General features: G+C 48.4%; 1 protein-coding gene across 9 annotated transcripts in view; it reads left to right on the plus strand.

Moving 5' to 3' along the window:
- pde4dip (phosphodiesterase 4D interacting protein) overlaps positions 1-19,753 on the plus strand; it is a 64,740-nt gene that overhangs the window by 22,155 nt on the left and 22,832 nt on the right. For 3 of the 9 annotated variants that reach the window (XM_062394851.1, XM_062394850.1, XM_062394848.1), the window contains exons 4-11: positions 8,033-8,143; positions 10,204-10,280; positions 12,453-12,576; positions 12,667-12,819; positions 13,587-13,622; positions 18,722-18,859; positions 18,961-19,080; positions 19,664-19,747. In XM_062394851.1, the coding sequence (XP_062250835.1) occupies positions 8,033-8,143; positions 10,204-10,280; positions 12,453-12,576; positions 12,667-12,819; positions 13,587-13,622; positions 18,722-18,859; positions 18,961-19,080; positions 19,664-19,747 (843 nt within the window). Of the gene's footprint in view, positions 1-8,032; positions 8,144-10,203; positions 10,281-12,452; positions 12,577-12,666; positions 12,820-13,586; positions 13,623-15,405; positions 17,648-18,721; positions 18,860-18,960; positions 19,081-19,663; positions 19,748-19,753 lie in introns of those variants that run through there. The other 6 variants (XM_062394843.1, XM_062394846.1, XM_062394844.1 and 3 more) reach the window with 3 other exon arrangements.

A 19,753-nucleotide genomic window follows, 5' to 3' on the forward strand; every position in this document is an offset into this window, starting at 1 on the left:
GGAGCGAGCCACCGGGTTATGGTTCGATAACAACGAGGCACAAAACAACTCGATGAATGAGGAACTAGAGAAGTCAAATAAACTGTGGTTTAGTAAAAAAGTTTTTTAGGTGAGCTCTTTGGCCGCAGTCTGGTTTGTACTTGCTTTTGACTTTTACCCTGAACTACCCCCCCTAGAGTTTTATCTTCGAGCTGATCCACGATGCCTTCAGTCCCAGGGTGAGGTCATTTCCTGTCGGGCTGACGCACGCCGCTCACACCTCTGAATGGAGGAGGATGGAAATGTTGCTGTAGGAGAGTTGGGTGTCAGATCTGCTTCCAGGAAAACTGTTTGTTGGCTCAGACTTTTCCTCCTGCGCAGTTTATACCTAGATCCATAGATATTCAAACAGGGGTCAGAGGTCAGTGATGGTGAGTGAATTCTCCTCCTCAACACTTTGATTCACACGAGCTTCTCACTGGAAAACAGCCTGAAGGCTCCTCCTCCTGGAAACCTGCACATTGACACTCAGCTCCGTGGTGTTGTGCTGACAAGATCCCAGAGTTCCTCTTTGGCCGCCCTGCTGGACTCGCAGCCATTGTCATCATCACCATCATCACCCTCATCATCATCACCCTCATCATCATCATCATCCCCATCACCGTCAGCAGCATGTTTCAGCCCAGGAGCTGCCTGAGCTCCCCTCTCTCCGTCCTCCCTCTCTGGGAGTATCACGCTGCATCATCAGCCAGAGCTCCAGGCTCCGGGCCATCCGTCACAGCCAGCGCACACTATCTCAGACAGCCTGGGGGGGGGGGAGTGGTGCCGTAACATCCGATCCCGATCTGGTGAACCCGCTCCCTTGGTCCTGGAGTCAGTTTCAGCCTCTTAAAAGTTGCTGGAGCAGAAACATTGGACACGTCCAGGTTGAGTTTCACCTGCGGAGCCTGATCCTGGTGAGTCTGGTGACTTTGCAGCAGTGGATGGTTCACTTGTTGATTAGCCCCAGAGGGCCTTTGAGCCAGGCAGCAGGGATCAATGACCCGGCTGCTCGTCTGCATCAGATCCAGTGTTTATGACTCTCTGCCTTCTACAAAATACACGACATGTGTTTAAACTGGAATAGACGGTTCACTCCACACAGGCTGTGGTCGGGGAACCGGTCTGTGGCTGAAGAATAGAAACCAGTGGTTTCCACGAGGTCAAACTGAGGTCAGAGTTAACGCCGTTCAACAACTGAACTTTACTTTCTGAGAATCAGCTGATTTGTGGCCAATATAATAAACTGAAGCACACAAAGGTAACGTAACATTTTTTGATATTTACATTTTTGTACAGTTTCTGTCTCAGTCTCTAGTTTCAAGTCTTCTTCAAACAGCTGATGTTCATTTAGTGAATTATGATCATGAGTCAAACAGACCATAAAGCACCGGATGTGTTGGGGGGGGGGATACCTCAAGCCTTGAGCGCTCAGTCAGGCTCCACCCCCTGTTCCTCCTTATATGGATATTTCTGGTTTCAAAAACCAAGATGGCGTTGAACAAGATGTCAGACTGAAGCTTTGAAAAGACATCTACACAGAAGACATGACTTGAAATCAGGAGTCCCGAGTTGTCTCCTTTGGCGAAGGACACGATGTTGTCATAACTCCACTGTGCATTGTCCTATCACCACCAAACTTCTGTCTCATGATCAGAAACCACATCTCTATGTCTCATTATTTCCTCAGTGTCATAGCGCCACCTACTGAGTAGTTTGTTAATCCACTCTGCATTATCCAACCGGCTCTGAACTACTGACTTATGATCACAATCGTGACCTGAACACATCCATATATTAATATTAGTTCAGGGTCACAGCGCCACCTATTGATCAGTGTGAAAATGTCGTCCAATTGACACAAAATTTCTCACGCTACATGAGAGCCCCTACGTAAACTGATATTTTAGTCTGTACATAATAATAGTGATGGCGCCACCTACTGGCAACAATAAGTAAACTTTTTATTCAACTATCATTCGATTTACATAAAGCCTTCCCCGTGTGATGTGCTGTTTGATAGCGTGGACCGTAATGAGCAATTAACAGGCAAGGATCGACATCGTGTGACGGACGCAGGAAGTGAAGTGTTTATCTTTCGCAGTGTGAAAAACTAAACGTGGTCATCGATCGCTCTCTCCACCGACCGCTGGAGGCTTGAAATCGCCTGAACTCGGGTCTGTTATGTTTGTGTTTTTAAGAGTTCAGACTCAAACAGAAAGGTTCTGGTTTCTTCTGCTCACGTAGCAACAGCCTGAAAAGAGCTGAAGCAGCGTTTGCCTCTTCCAACCAAACAGCCTCTGATGGGATTTGATTCAGAACATCATGTCAGCCGAGACGACTCGCCGGCCGGCTCTGGTTTCATGCGAACCAGGAGTGTTTTTCATCTTCTGAAGTCGAGTTGGCTCTGGTGCCGCTCGTCCTTCGCCGCGGAGGAGAGGGGGGGCAGAACCTCCTCAGCTCAGGCTCGCTCTGCAGCCGCGGCCCGACTGCTGCACCGAGCCGGGTTACAGGTTCAGATCCTGTTTCGCTTCATGACTCTTGTTCTCTTGGCGTCGTTAAAGCCAAACAATGGCGCTCAAAGTAAATAGCAATGGAAACGCAGAGAGCACCGCAGCTGAACAGGGAGGCCGGCCGGGGGGGGGGGGGGTTCTTCTTCTGTGTGTGTCTTCACATGCAACACACACCGTCCTCCTCGTGCACATCTCAGGATGAGCCGTGAACCTTTGGACACAAGTGTTGGTGTGTTTAGAATACGTCTGAACTTTATAAATCTATGTGTTGTTGTCTGAACCGCGTTCGGGTGGTTTGTGTTAGTTTTGTACTTTTTCTGTGGCCGAGCGTCTGGTAAAGTTATCGACTGGCGTCCATTTAACAAACTCCCTCCATCCGCTGGTGCCTAACCCTAACCCTAACCCATCCCAGAACCCTGATGGGCGGCTGGCACCGAGCTCACGACCCGCCGCCTCGTGCACACACAGCGTTCAGCTGCTGCCTCCACATCTGGAACAGTTTGATCAGGAGAAAGAGAAGTCAGAGATTCAGAACCTCCAGTAACCTGTAGCTGATTCAGCTCCTCTGGTTCTTCTTTTACTCTCAACCATCAGATTAATGATGAAACTGTTTAATAGACACTGAATATTTCTACTCATATTCACACACAAGCAGAAATAAAGATGCTCATCCAGGTCACAGAGGGAGAGTTCAGACCTGGAAGAGACAAACACTAATATGCATCATATTCCTGAGGTGATCATCAGATGGAACATGAGCATCATCTCGTCCTCTGCAGCAGCTTCTTCCCTCGCTGCTCTGAGCTGTGGCTTGGATCCGGTTCAGTTGACCTGTTAGTTTGAGCCTCTCTGACACAGACTGAGGTTCAGCAGCTTCTCCACACCAGTCGTTAGAACTCTGTGAAGTTTCTGCCTGATAAGTTTTACAGTAAGTTAATCTGTGGAGTTTTTATTTCAGTCTGTTTTCACATGATTACGGGTTTTGTGGCTGATATATATAAATGATAATTCACTGGAAAATAAAACGGAAAATAAAAATAGTTTCATCTCAGAGAAAACAAATTGTGTTATTTTATCCGCTTGTGAAACGTTTCTTTCTGTTTTCCTGGAGTTTGTGTTAACGGTGTAAAAACAGCAGCTTGTTAATCTATTTTTGGGCTGAAGTGAAACGAGTGTGAGTTTATTAGGAACATTTGCAGTGACCCTCGGTTCTTTGTGCTCAGTGTGTGTGTGGTCAGAACCTCTGTGGTTCACTCGCACTAATCATAACAGTGGGTGTGGCCCCGCAGTGATTTAATAAATCATCACACTTCATCTTGCTACAGACAAATCAGCTGCTGTGTGTGCTGTTGTTGTGTCCAGCTCACACACACACACACACTCACGAGCACAAAGTGCTACACACAACACTGTGTAACTGAGCCACAGCGCCCCCTGCAGCCACAGGAGGGGATGGTTTCTCGTCTGGAAACAGCTTCCCTGCTTCATCGTACTGAAGCTAAAGAACACTGGACGCAGCCAGTGTGAAGAACTGAGTTATCAAACATGCTAACTGCTGCTGATGTGTGATTCAACCACATCCTGACTCCTGCTCCACTGAAGCTGCACGCCAGAGATTTACATGGATATTCATCTCACCACCAATATCAAGCAAATATCCTCTTTCTGAAACGCTGACCTGCTCCTGCAGACCATCGTGAACACAGCTGACCTGGGATCTGTAGAAACTCTGCTGCAGCTCGACCTGGCTCCTCTGCCGCCTCTCGCCCTGTCCACCATGCTAATTAGCTCCTGGGGATATTTTTAGTGGCTCTCTTGATGATTTAATTAGGTTTACAAATTATAATTTTTAACCGCCATGTCTACCGTGGACCGTGGCAGCACAATAAACACAATCAGACGTTCCGCCTGCAGAGCTGCATTAGGGGCTTGGCACTGCCAGAGAGCACGGCTGGAAAATGTCGAGTTAGCTGGCATCAAGGAGCTCCTGTTACCGGTAAGAGCGGGGAAAACTCCCAGCTCTCTGCCAGTCCGGAGTGCACACACACACACACACACACACACACACTCACAAACACACACTCACATGCAAACATCCAATTACCCTCCTGTTCCTGCAGAGCCGCTTTTTAAACTTCCCTCGGCACGAAGATGGAGCAGGAGGCCGGGGCGCTGTTAGGGCCATGGCAACCAAATAGCACTGGTGCCTGTGGAAACTGACTGAAGTGGATCCGTCTTCACGTGTCTCAGGACCCGAGTCCTTCTGATCGTGTCTCAGGACCCGAGTCCGTCTTCACGTGTCTCAGGACCGAGTCCGTCTTCACGTGTCTCAGGACCCGAGTCCTTCTGATCGTGTCTCAGGACCTGAGTCCATCTTCACGTGTCTCAGGACCCGAGTCCTTCTGATCGTGTCTCAGGACCCGAGTCCTTCTGATCGTGACCACATTTGTTCCTGAATAAAATTACACTGTGGCTGTAAAAGTTCAAAATCCTGGAAACTTAGTTCTAATCTTTCCTCTCTAGTTATGGATTTAGCTGTGATGCAGAATTGGATGATTTAATTCCTCGGACGCGTCGTGTTGTAATAAATTCATCTGTCTGTGTGTGCGTGACCTCTGGACGAGCGGCCGCCGGCTGGCGTCCACTTGAGACGAACGTGGCCAACAAACCGTCACGTATTACAACATGTGTCCCGGAGCCCAGACATGTCTCTGGGCAGATTGTTCCTGGTTCTGTGTGTGAACTCCTGTTAAAACCTGTCGGCAGGAACGTTTGTGCTTCTCTCCTCTCGATTGGTTATTGACGAGGTCATGTGATCAGTTGAGCCCTATGAGGTGAGACAAGAGGTATTTGGACCCGTTGGATGTTTGTCTCGGGTTCAGGTCCTCAGAGTTTAGTTTGAAATGTACATGAGGTCACAGACATGGAGCTGCTCAGGAAGTCAGTGGTGCGATGTAACAAGTACATTTACCTAGTAACTGTACTTTAGTACATTTTCACTTGTACTCCAGCAAGTAGCTGTATTTTTTACTAAACTACATTTCCACATCGCATTTGACCTAAAATTCACAAGAGACTCCAGGTCAATAATTAATATGAAAACCAGTTTTCCAGATTAACGAGCAGATTTTATTCACTGGAGGTTTTCTCTTCAGTCACTGGAGTTTGGATCTGCACCAGATTCCACACAGTCATAAATATCATGTCTGATCAGGACCCGTGAATTATCCTCAGGGAATCGAACCAACGTGTTGTTTTAGAAAGTGAAGAAGCTCCTGAATCCTGAGTTTAATGTGTTGATTGTTTAAATCAATTATCAAGTTCAACTTTCCAGTTTCTCAGACGTGTTTTCATCTCATCTTCACGTTTACACAAAACAAGACATTACCTGGGAAACTTGTATTTACATTATTATATTAATTATATTTGAGACTTAACAACTATCAGTGAATACGAATAAATAACAGACTCGTAGACAATCTATTATTTAAACAGTTTAAAACAACAAGCTACTTTTTCTTTTTACCCAGATTCATGGTTCGATTTTTCTTTTCTCCTAAAAGTTGTGTGTCTGCTTGTTGTGATTTTCTCGAGGTTTAAATAAAAACCTTTAAATATTTATGTTTCTTACGTCAAACAAACCTCATTAAAGAGAAACTTGTCCCAGTTTCTGAGCTTGTACATATTACAAGAATGTAAAATCGGTTTATTAGCAGCAGTTGATCGTGGTCAGAGAAACTGTTCCAGAGAGAAATCCACAAATCCTCTCTGGGTTTGAATTGGGTGAGTGTGGATCTTTTATGGAGTGTGAAGTTTCTCTTTAACAGGTTTGTTTCTCTGTAATTCCTCAACACTTGAGTGAAGCTGTGATTAATAGATTTAAATCTTTACAGTCTCGTTTTATGAGCTGTTATTGATGTCATGATGATGGTGAAGGCTAAAACTCGTGGAAAAATTAGGATGAAAATAATTTTTGAAAAAGAAAATGTTCTGGTTCGGACGGAAACAGCTCCTGTGTCTGTAGTGATGGACGAGCGGCCTATGAGAAGCAGATGTGTGGTTGTTTTACACAGACTCACACTCATTGTTTTGTGGTCTGTATCAGTGTTACACAAATTGAGGTTTTATCAGCAGGGGCCTTTTCAGAGGAAACACCCGGGGGGCTGGGGGACCGGGGGACTGGGGGCTGGGGGGCTGGGGGCTGGGGGACCGGGGGACTTGGGGACCAGGTCTCAGTCCTGCAGGACTTTCATTCCGAGTGTGTTTGTGTGTTTTATTTCTGTCTTTGGGTCTAAGTAGACAGCGTCGTCTCCTTCTCGGTTCGTTTCCCGGGTGCAGCTCAGGAGCATGTGTGAGCAGAAGGTGACAACATGTGCTCGTGCAGTCGGGTTGTGTACTCGTGCACGTTGCTCCGTCCTGCATGTGTCAGCGGCGTCTTCCCAGCTCAGCATTCCTCAGTGACAGCCGCAGGTCAACTGCTGCTGTAAATAGAGTCTGGATCACTGGAGCCGCTCAGACACTCTGAGCTCAGGTGGAGTGTTAGCGCCACCTGGAGGTCAGAGACCGTCTCAACTCATGAGACGTCAACAATCTACGGTCATTACTTCTTTTTCTAAAGTGAAAACTTCATCAGGATGATTGTGGACTGAGTGAAATGATGTCACAGTTTGAACTCTTGTTCCACGTTTAAGTGAAAGTGAATGTTTAGTTAAATATAAAACATGGTTTCATCAGCATTTCAGAATCTACAGGTCACTCATTGAATAAACTATTTCAATACTGTAGAAACAATGGTGGTGTCTCATGAGGAGACTGTAGATCAATATTTTAAAAGTTTGGTGAAGTTCAGGAAACTAGAACTACTCACACAGTATAAAGAAACTCACTGTGATGTTCAACACACACACACACACACACACACACACACACACACACACACTTCTTTTAAAAACTGTATTAACTCTCAGGAAAATATAGAAACAGGTTATTTGAACAATTGATGAGATTTACTCTGATGAGAAAAATCTTTTTTTATCTCAAATCAAAACAAGTTTAAAAAACACACATTTATCAAGTATCACATTAATAAATCTGAAGCCTCTGCAGCACAGACACACACTCACACACACACCCACACACTCTCTGACACACAGACACACACTCACACATACTCACATACTCTCTCACACTCCTGTCTCAGATTCTTGGCATGACTTCCTCATGGTAAAAAAAGAACCCCCCCCCCCCCCTGTCTCCCATAATCCCCTGCTGCCTGTGCAGCATCCCAGTGGCTCACACACTGGGAGACGAGCTGAGCTTCAGGTTGTGATCGTCGCTCTGTGCTCGTCGTGTTGACAGAGCAGAGACTTGAGTTTCTCTTCTCGTCAGGATAGAACTGCTCTATCAGTCTGCTCCTCACACCATGCCTCAGTGAGCGGGGGGGGGGGCAGCTCCTCGTCATGTCTAACGCTGTGTTCCGTGGTTATCGCACTATCTCGCAGCACCTGAACGACCTGAAGAAGGAGAACTTCAGCCTGAAGCTCCGGATCTACTTCCTGGAGGAGAAGATCCAGCAGAAGTTCGAGGAGAGCAGCGATGACGTGCACAGGAGGGTGAGTGTGAAACTTCATCTGTTCACGTGCACGGCTTTGTGTTTGTGTCTGTGGTGCAGAGCCGCAGAGACCCCCCCCCCCCCCCCGCCCCCCCATGACATTTGAACTTTGACCTGTCTATAGATTCTTCCACTGAGCACGAAGAAGAAAAGTATTTTTATTTTATTACAAACAAACTGAATGAAAACACAACAGTTCTGTTCAGTTGGTTTTATGCATCGACTTTAATTAAAGATGATGCAGATCGCCCCCTGCTGGCTGGCTGCAGTAAAGGTCATAAACCCCGCCTCCTCCATGTTAGCAGATGGGACAAAACAAAAAGAGAAGTAAATGTTGAATCGATTTTTGATGGTTTCTGTCATTTCCCTGCTGATTAACAGGAAGTGACAGTTCAATGTGAAGTCTGCTGCTCCTCAGCGGTGATGAAACTTCACATTGATCTTCAGCAGGTGCATCACTTCTGTGTTTGCGTGAGTTGTGAGTCTTCGCAGCACGTGTGTGTAACCACGTTGATGAAGATGTTTTCTTAACGAGCTCTCGGCCTCCGTAGCGTTCAGCAGCAGGAAGTCAGAAACACTCAGTGATTCAAACAGTTGTGTTCGTGTTTGAATCAACTGTAGTGGTGTGTGTTTGTTTGTGTGTCAGCAGGGTTACACAATAACCACCGGACAGATTAACACAACCCGTCTGGATGACGTGGTCAGGACAGAACTTGATAAAAACATGTGTACAGGACAGATTTGTGTGAGGTTGTGTAATTTAGTGCAGATCCAAATGAAAACCCAGATTTTAAATGTGGTTTCATAAGGAGACAGTTGTATGAGCTCTAGTGACTGATCTTCTACTTTCTCTTGAATTAAAGTGAACTGAGATCTGATCTATTCTTTAAATGGTAAAACCCTCATTAGCTGCTTTTGACCACTTTTTAAAAAGAGTTTTGAATTGTCTGTGCTGCATGGAGGAGTCGAACAGTCGCTGCAGCACAGACCTGCTCACTGACAAACTGTCTGACCTGTTTCCTGATGACCCACATTACGATGGAGCCTTCAGGCTGCAGGCATGAGTGCACACCACCAGTAACTGTGTGTACATGTATACTGTGTGTACATGTTGGTGTAAGCAGAAACACGTCCCCCCCACCTGTGTCGGTCTGTCAGACATCTGATCTGCTGCACATGGACGTGAGGATCTCTGCTGCTGGGATGATAAATAAAGATTAATAAACGTGAGCGAGTGTCGTCCAGTCGAGTCCGGTTCTCCTGCTCCAGAGCCAGGAGTTAAAAGTGGGCTTGTTGCTGGGAGCAGTGGTTTGACGGATCCAGCAGCTGCTCATGTCTCACCTGCTATTTATACATCCAGAGAGAAGCCGGCGGCACGAGAGCCTTTGGAAGAGCTTCTCTGTGCAGAACCAGAACCAGCTTCTCTGTGCAGAACCAGAACCAGCTCCTCTGTGCAGGACCAGAACCAGCTCCTCTGTGCAGGACCAGTGGGATTCATAATGTTTGTGTAGTTTCTGGATTGTTGGTTTTTCATGTAAAAGATACACACCGTGTTTTCCTCAGCTGAGGTCATGAGATGTTTCTCCTCACTGGAGAATCAAGCACAATATTATCCTGCAGGTGTCAGGCTGTGTGTGAAGCAACAGGGAGGTTTCATCTTCATCTTATTGTGTTACTGTAAACACAGGCGTGTTGCTCATTTCTCTGTGAACACAAAGTGTCTGATGAACACGTTCACTCTCTTCTGTCAGAAAGCTGCAGCTCAAAGAAGCTCTATGTCCCTGTGACTGAACAACAGCGCCCCCTGCAGCCACACACTCCAACAAACTCTTTAGAATGAAAGGTTCCTGCTGAATATTGGAGATAAACTCTGGTTTTTAATAACTTCTGAGTCTTTTTAACTGATCTCAGTTCAGCTTCACTCGCCAACCTGCTGGAGCTGATTCTGTTCAATTGCTAAAATCAGCCATATCCTGTGTTTACTTCTCTAATCTAAATTCTGAAACTCTTCGATCATCCTCAACTTCACTCATCTTCCTTTTGCCTGTGAATCTGCTGCAGGACATCGAGCTGAAGGTGCAGGTGGAGAGCTTGAAGAAGGAGCTGGAGGACAAGCAGCAGCTTCTGGACGGAGCTCTGTGAGTATTTCTCTTCTTGCTGCTCAGGAGGTTTTTCACACACGTGGTGACAGAAGTTCTTCTGGTGTTTAAAGGTCGTGAACGTTCAAATCACTCATCCACACTTAATTATGTCTCCATAACAGACCTGGAGAAATATACATTTGAAAACATTCAGGCTCTTGTGCTGCACACATGAAGTGCCTTCAGGGGAACTCGCCTGCGAACTACAAAAACACTCTTTTCAACGGCAGTTTGATTATTTCCCATGAGCCCTCGGTGCATCAGGGCCTCTCATCACACGCCAGCCCGCCGCCACGTAGCCTCGGCTCGCTATCACAACACGGACTAAGCCCCGAGGAATTCCATGTATGGACCTTTTGAAGAGGTTGAAGTGACCGGGCTCTGGTGCAGGGGACGAAGAGGGGGTGAGGGTGAGGAGGTGACCGAGGGGTGAGGGTTTGTTTTGAAGGGGGAGGAGAGTCAGGAGGAGTAAAGGGCAGGAGGTGGTTTGCTGCGTTGCTGAGTCGGGAACTATTTGAGCTGCAGCACCTGTCTGAGGCGCAGCTGTCTGTCTCTCTCTGTCTCACTGTCCTCGGCCAATCAGCACCAAGAGTCAGAACACACAACACGTCCAATCACAGGGTTTCTCAAAGGTTACAGACACTTTCTAACTTCCAATGAACCGAGAGCTTCTCTGCTCAGGTCGATCGTTTCACTTGAGTTCTTCACATCGTCGAATTCACTTCAGTGAAGCTCAGGATTTACTTTGCTACCTCGCAGGCTCAGATTACCCAGAATCCCGTTGGTTAAATTCGTCCCTCGTGTTAACGGATGCATTTTGTCCATGAAAATGTTTCCTGAGTCAAATTCAGTCTTCAGATTAAAGATGAAACTTTAAAATATTAGAAAACTCGTTATTTATTTAAAGGAGACATTTCCGTCTTGAAAACAATAAACAACAAAAACAACAAAAACAACAGACTCTGAAGTTTTTAACGACAAATTCAAGTTAATTTACTTCTCTAGAAACAATTCATTTTTAATTTTTTAATTTTCTTGATTAACGTCCGGTTATTCCCTGTAATTCTGAGGTAGTTTTTTCTTTATTATTAGAAGTTAATTCAGAGGAAATGAAGCACCTTCACATGTTGAGATGCAGTGAACAGAACACGCGTGTGGCCACTCAACCTGTTACACACATGTTAAACTGACCTCTGACTGATTATTGTCCTAATGGATGGATGTAGGAGCGACACCATTAGCTCAGGGACACAGCGTCACTGTGCTCGAGGACACTGATTGGTCCAATCAGTCACTTTCACGTCCAAACACTGAGCAGGCGAAGACATTCCTCCGTGAGCAGAGTGAACGTGTCCGAGACGTTTCTCTGGTTCATAAATAAACTCTGTGTTTATCAGAGGAGCTATTAACAGAGCCTGGATGAGAGGAGTGAGGAGAGGAGGGGAGGGAGGAGTCAGGAGAGGAGAGGAGGAGAGGAGGGAGATGAGTGGGGAGAGGAGTGGAGAGAGGAATGGAGGGAGCAGTGAGGAGAGGAGAGAGAGTGAGGAGAGGAGGGGAGAGGAGTGAGGGGTGAGGAGAGGAGTAAGGAGAGGAGAGGAGAAGAGAGAGGAGTGATGAGAGGAGAGGAGAAGAGCGAAGAAGCTCCTCTGATAAATTCTGTGTTTATCAGAGGAGCTTTTAACAGAGCCTGGATGAGAGGAGTGAGGAGAGGAGGGGAGTGAGGAGTGAAGAGTGAGGAGTGAAGAGTGAGGGGTGAGGAGACCTGTGTGCTCAAAGGTCAAGTCAAAGGTCAAGTTCACTGGGACCAGTGATCAGCTTAAGGGGATTTCTTCAGATTCGTTCACTCGGACTCAAAGGTCAACTGGTTCAGTCTGTGGTGAAAGGTCACGTGACCTCACAGAACATGTTTATGGCCTCATGAGGATGATAAATGAAGTCGGTCTGTAGAGAGTTTCTTCACGTTTTGACCAGTTGTCACGTTGACTCAAAGATAAACAGTTTAGAATTCAGGGGTCAAAGGTCATGGAGGCACATATACAACCACAGGATGCTGATTCTCATTAGTCTTTGAATTTAAAGAGTGGCCATGAACACTCTTTAATAAAGGCTCGGCAGACTCAAGACACTCGTTCTTTCTTGTTTCTGAATCAAACCTTGTCGCCCTCGCAGGCTGGCGGCCGACAGCCTCTGGGATCAGACGGAGGCCGAGCTGCAGCGGCGCCTGGAGGAGCGGCAGGAGGAGATCAGCCACATGCAGGAACTCCTGGAAACCAAAGTTCAGCTGCTACAAGAGGTAGGGACTCTGACCTCTGACCCCCGACCCAGCGTTTGTCCGGCCACTCAGTTACCAGCGTTGTGTCTCTTCTGTCCGTGCTGTGTTCAGGAGGCGGAGCTTGCGCGAGGCGAGGCCGAGCGAATGGCGTCGCTGGCCGACGCTGAGTCCCGGCGCTGTCTGGCTCTGGAGAGAGAGAGGGAGGAGAGGATGGAGGGGAGGATGGAGGAGAGCGGAGCATTCGTGTTGAGGAAGGTGAGGAAGGTAAAGAGGGTGAGGAAGATGAGGTGGGTGAGGAGGGTGAGGAGGGTGAGGAGGTGAGGAATATGAGGGTGAGGAGGTGAGGAATATAAGGAGGGTGAGAAGGTGAGGAATATAAGGAGGGTGAGGAGGTGAGGAATATAAGGAGGGTGAGGAAGGTGAGGAGGTGAGGAAGGTGAGGAGGGTGAGGAAGGTGAGGAGGCTGAGGAGGGTGAGGAGGGGAAGAGGTGAGGAAGGTGAGGAGGGTGAGGAAGGTCAGGAAGGTGAGGTGGGTGAGGAGGGGAGGAGGTGAGGAAGGTGAGGAGGCAGAGGAAGGTGAGGAAGATGAGGAGGGTGAGCAAGGTGAGGAAGGTGAGGAGGGTGAGGAGGTGAGGAATATATGGAGGGTGAGGAGGTGAGGAATATAAGGAGGGTGAGGAAGGTGAGGAGGTGAGGAAGGTGAGGAGGGTGAGGAAGGTGAGGAGGCTGAGGAGGGTGAGGAGGGGAAGAGGTGAGGAAGGTGAGGAGGGTGAGGAAGGTGAGGTGGGTGAGGAGGGTGAGGAGGGTGAGCAAGGTGAGGAAGGTGAGGAGGGTGAGGAAGGTGAGGTGGGTGAGGAGGGTGAGGAGGGTGAGGAAGGTGAGGAGGCAGAGGAAGGTGAGGAGGGGGAGGAGGGTGAGGAGGGTGAGGAAGGTGAGGTGGGTGTTTTTTTAGTTTCAGTCCTACAGGAACTCTAAGTTTCTATTTTCAAACTTTGATTTATATTAAACACAGATGAACTTTCTCTCCACAGAATCTGGACGATGGTGACGTTCACACACAGATGCAGGTAAGAAAGATTCATGTGTCACTGTATGAAGGATACGTGTGTGTTTGTGTGTGTGTGTGTGTGTTACTTTTAACACAACAACACGTTGATTTAACCCTCTGAGTTCACAGCAGGGAGGTGGCTCCACCTGGTGTTTACTGGTCTCCACTGCACACAGCAGTTTATTTATTTTCTAATTTATTTTCATATTTTTATGCCTGAATGAGTGGATTTTATTTCTGTCTATATTTATTCAAACCAGGTGGATGACTTTAATCTTTTATCAGCTGTGGTTGTGAGTAATAGACCATGAGAGTGATCACACACACACACACACACACCCACACACACTCACACACACACACACCCACACACACTCACACACACACACACACACACACACACACTCTGCTCGCTGCTCGCTGTTCGACTCACACTCTGGTTTCTGGCAAAGCCCCAAGTGAGACGTCTGGAATCCAAACTGTTGGAGACACCTCTTCTGTCTGCGCCCACACCAGCCCCCCCCCCCCCCCCCCAGCACTCTGTGGTTCCTCTGCCACTCGGAGGAAAATAAACAGCGGTGCAGTCGCTGCTCTGTGATTGGCTCTCATCTCTGATTAGGATTAATTGATTTTTGATTGCGTGCCTCGTTCCAGCCGATCTGTGTTTTGGTGTCGTGTCTCCAGAGGCTTGTTGGGTGACAAATGTAGACACGGTCAGAGCCAAATGAGAGTCAGTGAGGATACGCACACACACAGACACACACACACACACACACACACAGAGGAAAACTAATCACAAGTGAGAGCGTTTGTATCAACAACACATGCAGGCTGTCCTGGAAACTAAAAGACGGATGAAGACTCACGTATCTGTGAGTCTGTGGGAAAGTGTGCAGCTCTTTCAGGTCCTGCAGCTCCATGAGACGTCATGTGATTCAGTGACACCGACCCCCCCCCCCCTCGTTCTGCGTGACATGTGAAGGCATCATGAGGCCGGGTGCCCCCGACAATCACATGAACTCAGTCACCACGGACCAAACTTCAATGACCCTGATGGCAAACTGTTGTTTTCAGTTCACGTCCTGCAGAGCAACACGAAATGGAACTCGTTAAACAGGCCCCTCATTGAACCACGTGTCAATGCACCAGATCCAGATTGTTATTGGGTCTGCACCAAGTCAGACGCTCTTCAGTGACCTACACATGTCTGATGCTTTTTTTATCAAGATCCATCGATTTGTCTTTTTTGAGAATCTTCTATCTCATGATTTTAAAGAAAGTGAAAATAAAAACCCTGGAAATAATCTTTCATTGTTCCTTGTTCAAGAACATTGTTTTATTCTAAAAATCATAGGATATAAAAATGTATCGTTGTTCGTTTAAGTTTATAAGCAGGAAATAGGTCAGGGGGACTCCAGGGACCAATCAGATTTCAGCCCCTGGCCCTAGCTCTGGCCCCGCCCCTGGCGCCGCCCCAGTATAGAATTAAAATATAACTTAAAACCAACAAAACATTTCAAACGCTTAATGATTTATATTATCATTGGAGAATTATTCATATTTAATCAGATTTTTTTTTTGGTGTTGTTATTTTTTGTAGTTCGGTCAAAAATTCCCAATTAATACAAAATATATTTTTTTAATAATATCTACAGTTTATTATTAGTCAGTTAATTCGCTTTGTTATCACTTTAATTACCTAAAACATAAGATGATCTGTATGTGGGTAGTGATCGCGTTAAAGCAGCGGAGTGAGACATCGCCTCGCACACACAGGATCTTTGGTGGGTGTTGACGTCGCCTCTCCGCGGCTGAATCCGCCTCCGAGGCCCCGAGAGCCGGACACCGCCCCGGAGAGAGACCCGGTGAGACCCGGTGGACCGGAGGGACGTCCAGAGACCGGCACGAGGGAGAGGAGCGGGAGGAGGAGGAAGAGGAGGCTCGCTTCGTTCCGTGTTCGTGTCGGGTCGTATCGAGGAGGAAGAGCAAGAGGAGGAGGAGGAGGAGGAGAGAGATGCTGTCACGTTTTAGAAAACAAAAGCTCGAGGACACATGAGGAAGTGAGACAAGAGGATCTGTCACATCTGGAATCACGTTGGATGAGATCATCTGGATCCAGAGGAAGATACATCCGGACTGATGCAGGCTCCTCTTCATCATCTGCAGCTTCCTCTTCATCATCTGCAGCCTCCTCTTCATCTTCTGCAGCCTCCTCTTCATCATCTTCATCAGCCTCTGAGCCAGGCTCTTATCAGCTCTCATCCTGAACTCTTCTTTTAAATCTCTGCGCAGAAAATACTCTTCATCTGATTCAAGTTTTTTTAAATATCGGAAACATTGAACTGGTTTGAATTGTCTTCACGTCAGATTGAAGATTAAACTCTGAGATCGTAGCTGGAGCCTCGATCATCCGCCGCTAGATTAAAACACCGATGACAGGATTTACCGATCTGAAGCCTCAGTTTCACATCGTGTCCAGCGCCATCTTGGTTTTCTGTCACCAGAAGTAACCATATTTGGAAGCTCAGGGGCGGAGCCTGACTGAGCTCGAGCACACGCCCACCTGCTCCAGCCACCTTTATGGTCTCTTTGTCTCTAGCTATGTTATTTTAGAGAAAACAGGATTTGCTTTCCCCAGTCTACGTATATATTTGTATTTACCGTTGGTTCTCTGGACAAAGTCTGACTGACCCACGACCAGCTCTCGGTTCCAGTCGACTTCCCTCCTGGTCCCCGTCACGTGTTGTGATGCTGGACGTCGTGAAGATGAAGGAGTCGTGTCGTATCTGCGCCCGCGAGCTCTGTGGCAACCAACGCCGCTGGATTTTCCACCCGGCCGCCAAACTCAACCTGCAGGTGCTGCTGTCCCACGCCGTGGGCCGCGAGCTGAGCCGGGACGGCCGGGGGGAGTTCGCCTGCTCCAAGTGCGCCTTCATGCTGGACCGCATGTACCGCTTCGACACGGTGGTCGCCCGGGTGGAGGCGCTGTCCCTGGAGCGCCTCCACAAGCTGCTGCTGGAGAAAGATCGTCTGCGGCACTGCATCGGAGGCTTGTACCGGAAGAACAACGCAGAGGACGGGAGCGTGGCCCCATCGGCAGGGACGGGTGGGGGGGTCGTTGATACAGAGGCGGGGTCTGAAGACGTCCCTGTGGTGGATCTATCAGTCCTGCAGGACGTGAGATACTCGGACATGATTCAGGACGATCTGACGTTCTCCGTCTATGAGTCATGGGCTGATAAGGGGGACCCTGCCCTGGACCAGCCCCACCACGTCCACCATGTCCACCACTGCACCGCAGGAGACGCCCTGTCTGGCCAGAAGCCGAGGAGATGCAGGGGTTGTGCGGCGCTCCGAGTGGCAGATTCGGACTATGAGGCGGTGTGTAAGGTTCCTCGCCGGCTCGGGCGAAGGAGCACATCCTGTGGGCCGTCTACCCGCTACTCCACCAGCGCTGAAGGAGTCCAGGACCCCATCAGATCCTCTGAAGAGTCTGCATCCATGACCCTGGCATTAGAGTCTACATCTCCTTCAGCTGCGTTAGACTCTGATAAGACCACGTTCGATCAGACGGGTCCCAGTCCAGCGTCCTCTGTGGAATCTCTGGACACGGCTGTGGAAGTGAGCGGCCCTCTTCCAAATCACAAAGGGAGGGACGACATGGAGCTGGAGAGAGATCCAGAGGAGGCCCCAGGCCGACGGGACACTCCATGGGACAACCCCCTGAGTGAGAGCTCCCTCTCTGGGCTGGACATGATGCTGTGCCTCCTGAGAGGCTGGGAGTACCGACCAGTGAGGACCCAACGGGGGAGCAAGCTCCCAGTACTCGTCAAAGCCAAACTGGAGAAGAGCCCCTCACTGCATCCGTCCATCTCACTGAGGTCCCCCTGCAGGGGGGCGGGGGACAGTGACCTGTACCCCCACCAACCAATACCAGAGGTCGTGACCTCGTGCCCGGAGCAGGACCTGCAGGCGGAGCTGGCGGAGCTGGAGGAGCAGTGGTTGGATGAATATGTTCAGTGCAGGCCGTTCCGCTTCCAGCAGGTAGTCTGTGGGTCGCTGCTAAAGAAAGGTGTTGCATTGTGGGAAGTGTTTTTGTAGCTGCAGCTGCGGGAGAATCGGGTTTGTTCATTTCACAAATCAAACTCTCCGTCCCGACAATCTTTAGATTCTGTGTTTGAATGAATGTGTCAGATCAGAAGCTTCAGGTCGTTTCACAGCAGTTTGATCCAAATGATGCAAATCTCTCTGGAGTCTGACTCATCCTCTGCTGACGGAGCTGAACTCACTCAGAGCCTTGGTGACTGTCTCGGGGGGGGGGGGGGGGCTGAATGCCCGTCCTCCCCTGTGTCCTAGCAGCAGTGGTGTTGGCATGGGAACTGTCTCCACAGTGGGTCGGATCCAGCTTCATAAAAACTCTTTGTTATGTTAATGATGGAGCTGAATGTGCTTCAGTGTCAGCAGAGACTGGACGTCTGTGTGTGTCCTTGAGATTCAACTGTGTGTGTCCATTATGAAGAAATATAGCTGCACAATGGAGCTCCCACTGGTGTGAATGGGGACAGCTACACTGGTTTCCACCTGAAGTTTCACTGGTTTCACTTCGCTCCAGAACCTTTAACCTAAAGGTCCGAGTCACAAGTTCAAGTGTGGTCAGAAAAATGTGTTCTAGAATAATTCAACCACAATAAGCTCTAATGGTTCAGTGAAACTCTAATGGTTTCGTGAACTCTAATGGTTCGGTGAACTCTAATGGTTTGGTGAACTGGTGAAAGTCCCATAGTCGAGTCTCTAAAAAGAAAACAGGAAGTCAACAACATGCTCCCGTGGCAACAGCCGCTTCCTCAGGAAGTCATTCAGCAGCTGACGTGTCTTTAGACTTTCATTCATCTGCACAAACACACAATGAGTGTAAACCACTGATCCAGCTGCTCAGTAGTAAGTAATCAGCCTGTCGCACTAAAAAAAGACACAACAACAAACCTTTATTTCAGGATATATCTAGATATATATATATATATATAGAGAGAGAGAGAAGAATATAGATAATTTATCTGTGAAGAGAAGCTCAGGAATCTGTTCAGCTTTGAATCTCTTTGACTGCTCCTGTGTTTCCAGCGGCTGACCGATGAGCAGCAGGATCAGCTGAGTCACTACGAGAGCGCCGCCGGTCAGTGTGTGGGCGAGCTGCAGAAGAACCAGGACCAGGTCCACTCGCTGCAGGTCCAGGTCCGAGAGAGCGAGGCCCGGAACCAGGTACAGACACAGAGCAGGAGATCTCCACCTCAGGGTTGTGATTTATATTCAGTGTGTACTGATGTGTGTGTGTGTGTCTGTGTGTGTGTGCTTGTGTGTAGAAGCTGCAACTGCGTCTCGGTGAGATGGAGCTGGAACTGAGGTCAACTCGAGAGGAGGCTCAGAGGAAGGAGAGAAACATCCAGAACATCAGTGACAACTTCAGCTCCAAGGAGGCAGAGGTAGAGAGAGAGGGAGGGAGGGAGGGAGAGGGAGAGGAGAAGGAGGCAGAGGTAGAGAGAGAGGGAGGGAGGGAGGGAGAGAGAGAGAGAGATTGGGAGAGAGAGAGAGAGAGAGAGAGAGAGATTGGGAGAGAAGGAGGGAGAGGGAGAGAGAGAGAGAGAGAGGGAGGATGGGATGGAGGGAGAGAGAGAGAGGGAGGGAGAGATTGGGAGGGAAGGAGGGAGAGGGAGAGAGGGAGATGAGAGAGAGGGGGAGGATGGAAGGGAGGGACAGAGGGAGAGAGAGAGGGATGATGGGATGGAGGGAGAGGGAGGGAGGGAGATTGAGGGAGAGAGAGAGAGGGATGATTGGAGGGAGGGTCAGAGGGAGAGAGAGATGGATGATGGGATGGAGGGAGAGAGAGAGAGAGAGCGAGAGAGGGAGGGAGGGAAGGTAGAGAACTGAGGACAAGGAGGTGATGGTGGAATAACAGGGAATTGAAGCAAAACTGAAATCCAGTGTCAAAAGGGAAGATGAAGAGTTTCATGTAGGAACAGTGTTGATATTTTGTGTGTCTGTGTGTGTGTGTCTGTGTGTGTGCAGACTGCAGACCTGTACCTGGTGATTGAGGAGCAGAAGAAGATGCTGAGTTCTCTTAAAGATCTCACCAACCACCAGCAGCTTCAGGTTCGT

Source organism: Platichthys flesus, chromosome 9, assembly GCF_949316205.1.
Source record: "Platichthys flesus chromosome 9, fPlaFle2.1, whole genome shotgun sequence".
Taxonomy (NCBI): domain Eukaryota; kingdom Metazoa; phylum Chordata; class Actinopteri; order Pleuronectiformes; family Pleuronectidae; genus Platichthys; species Platichthys flesus.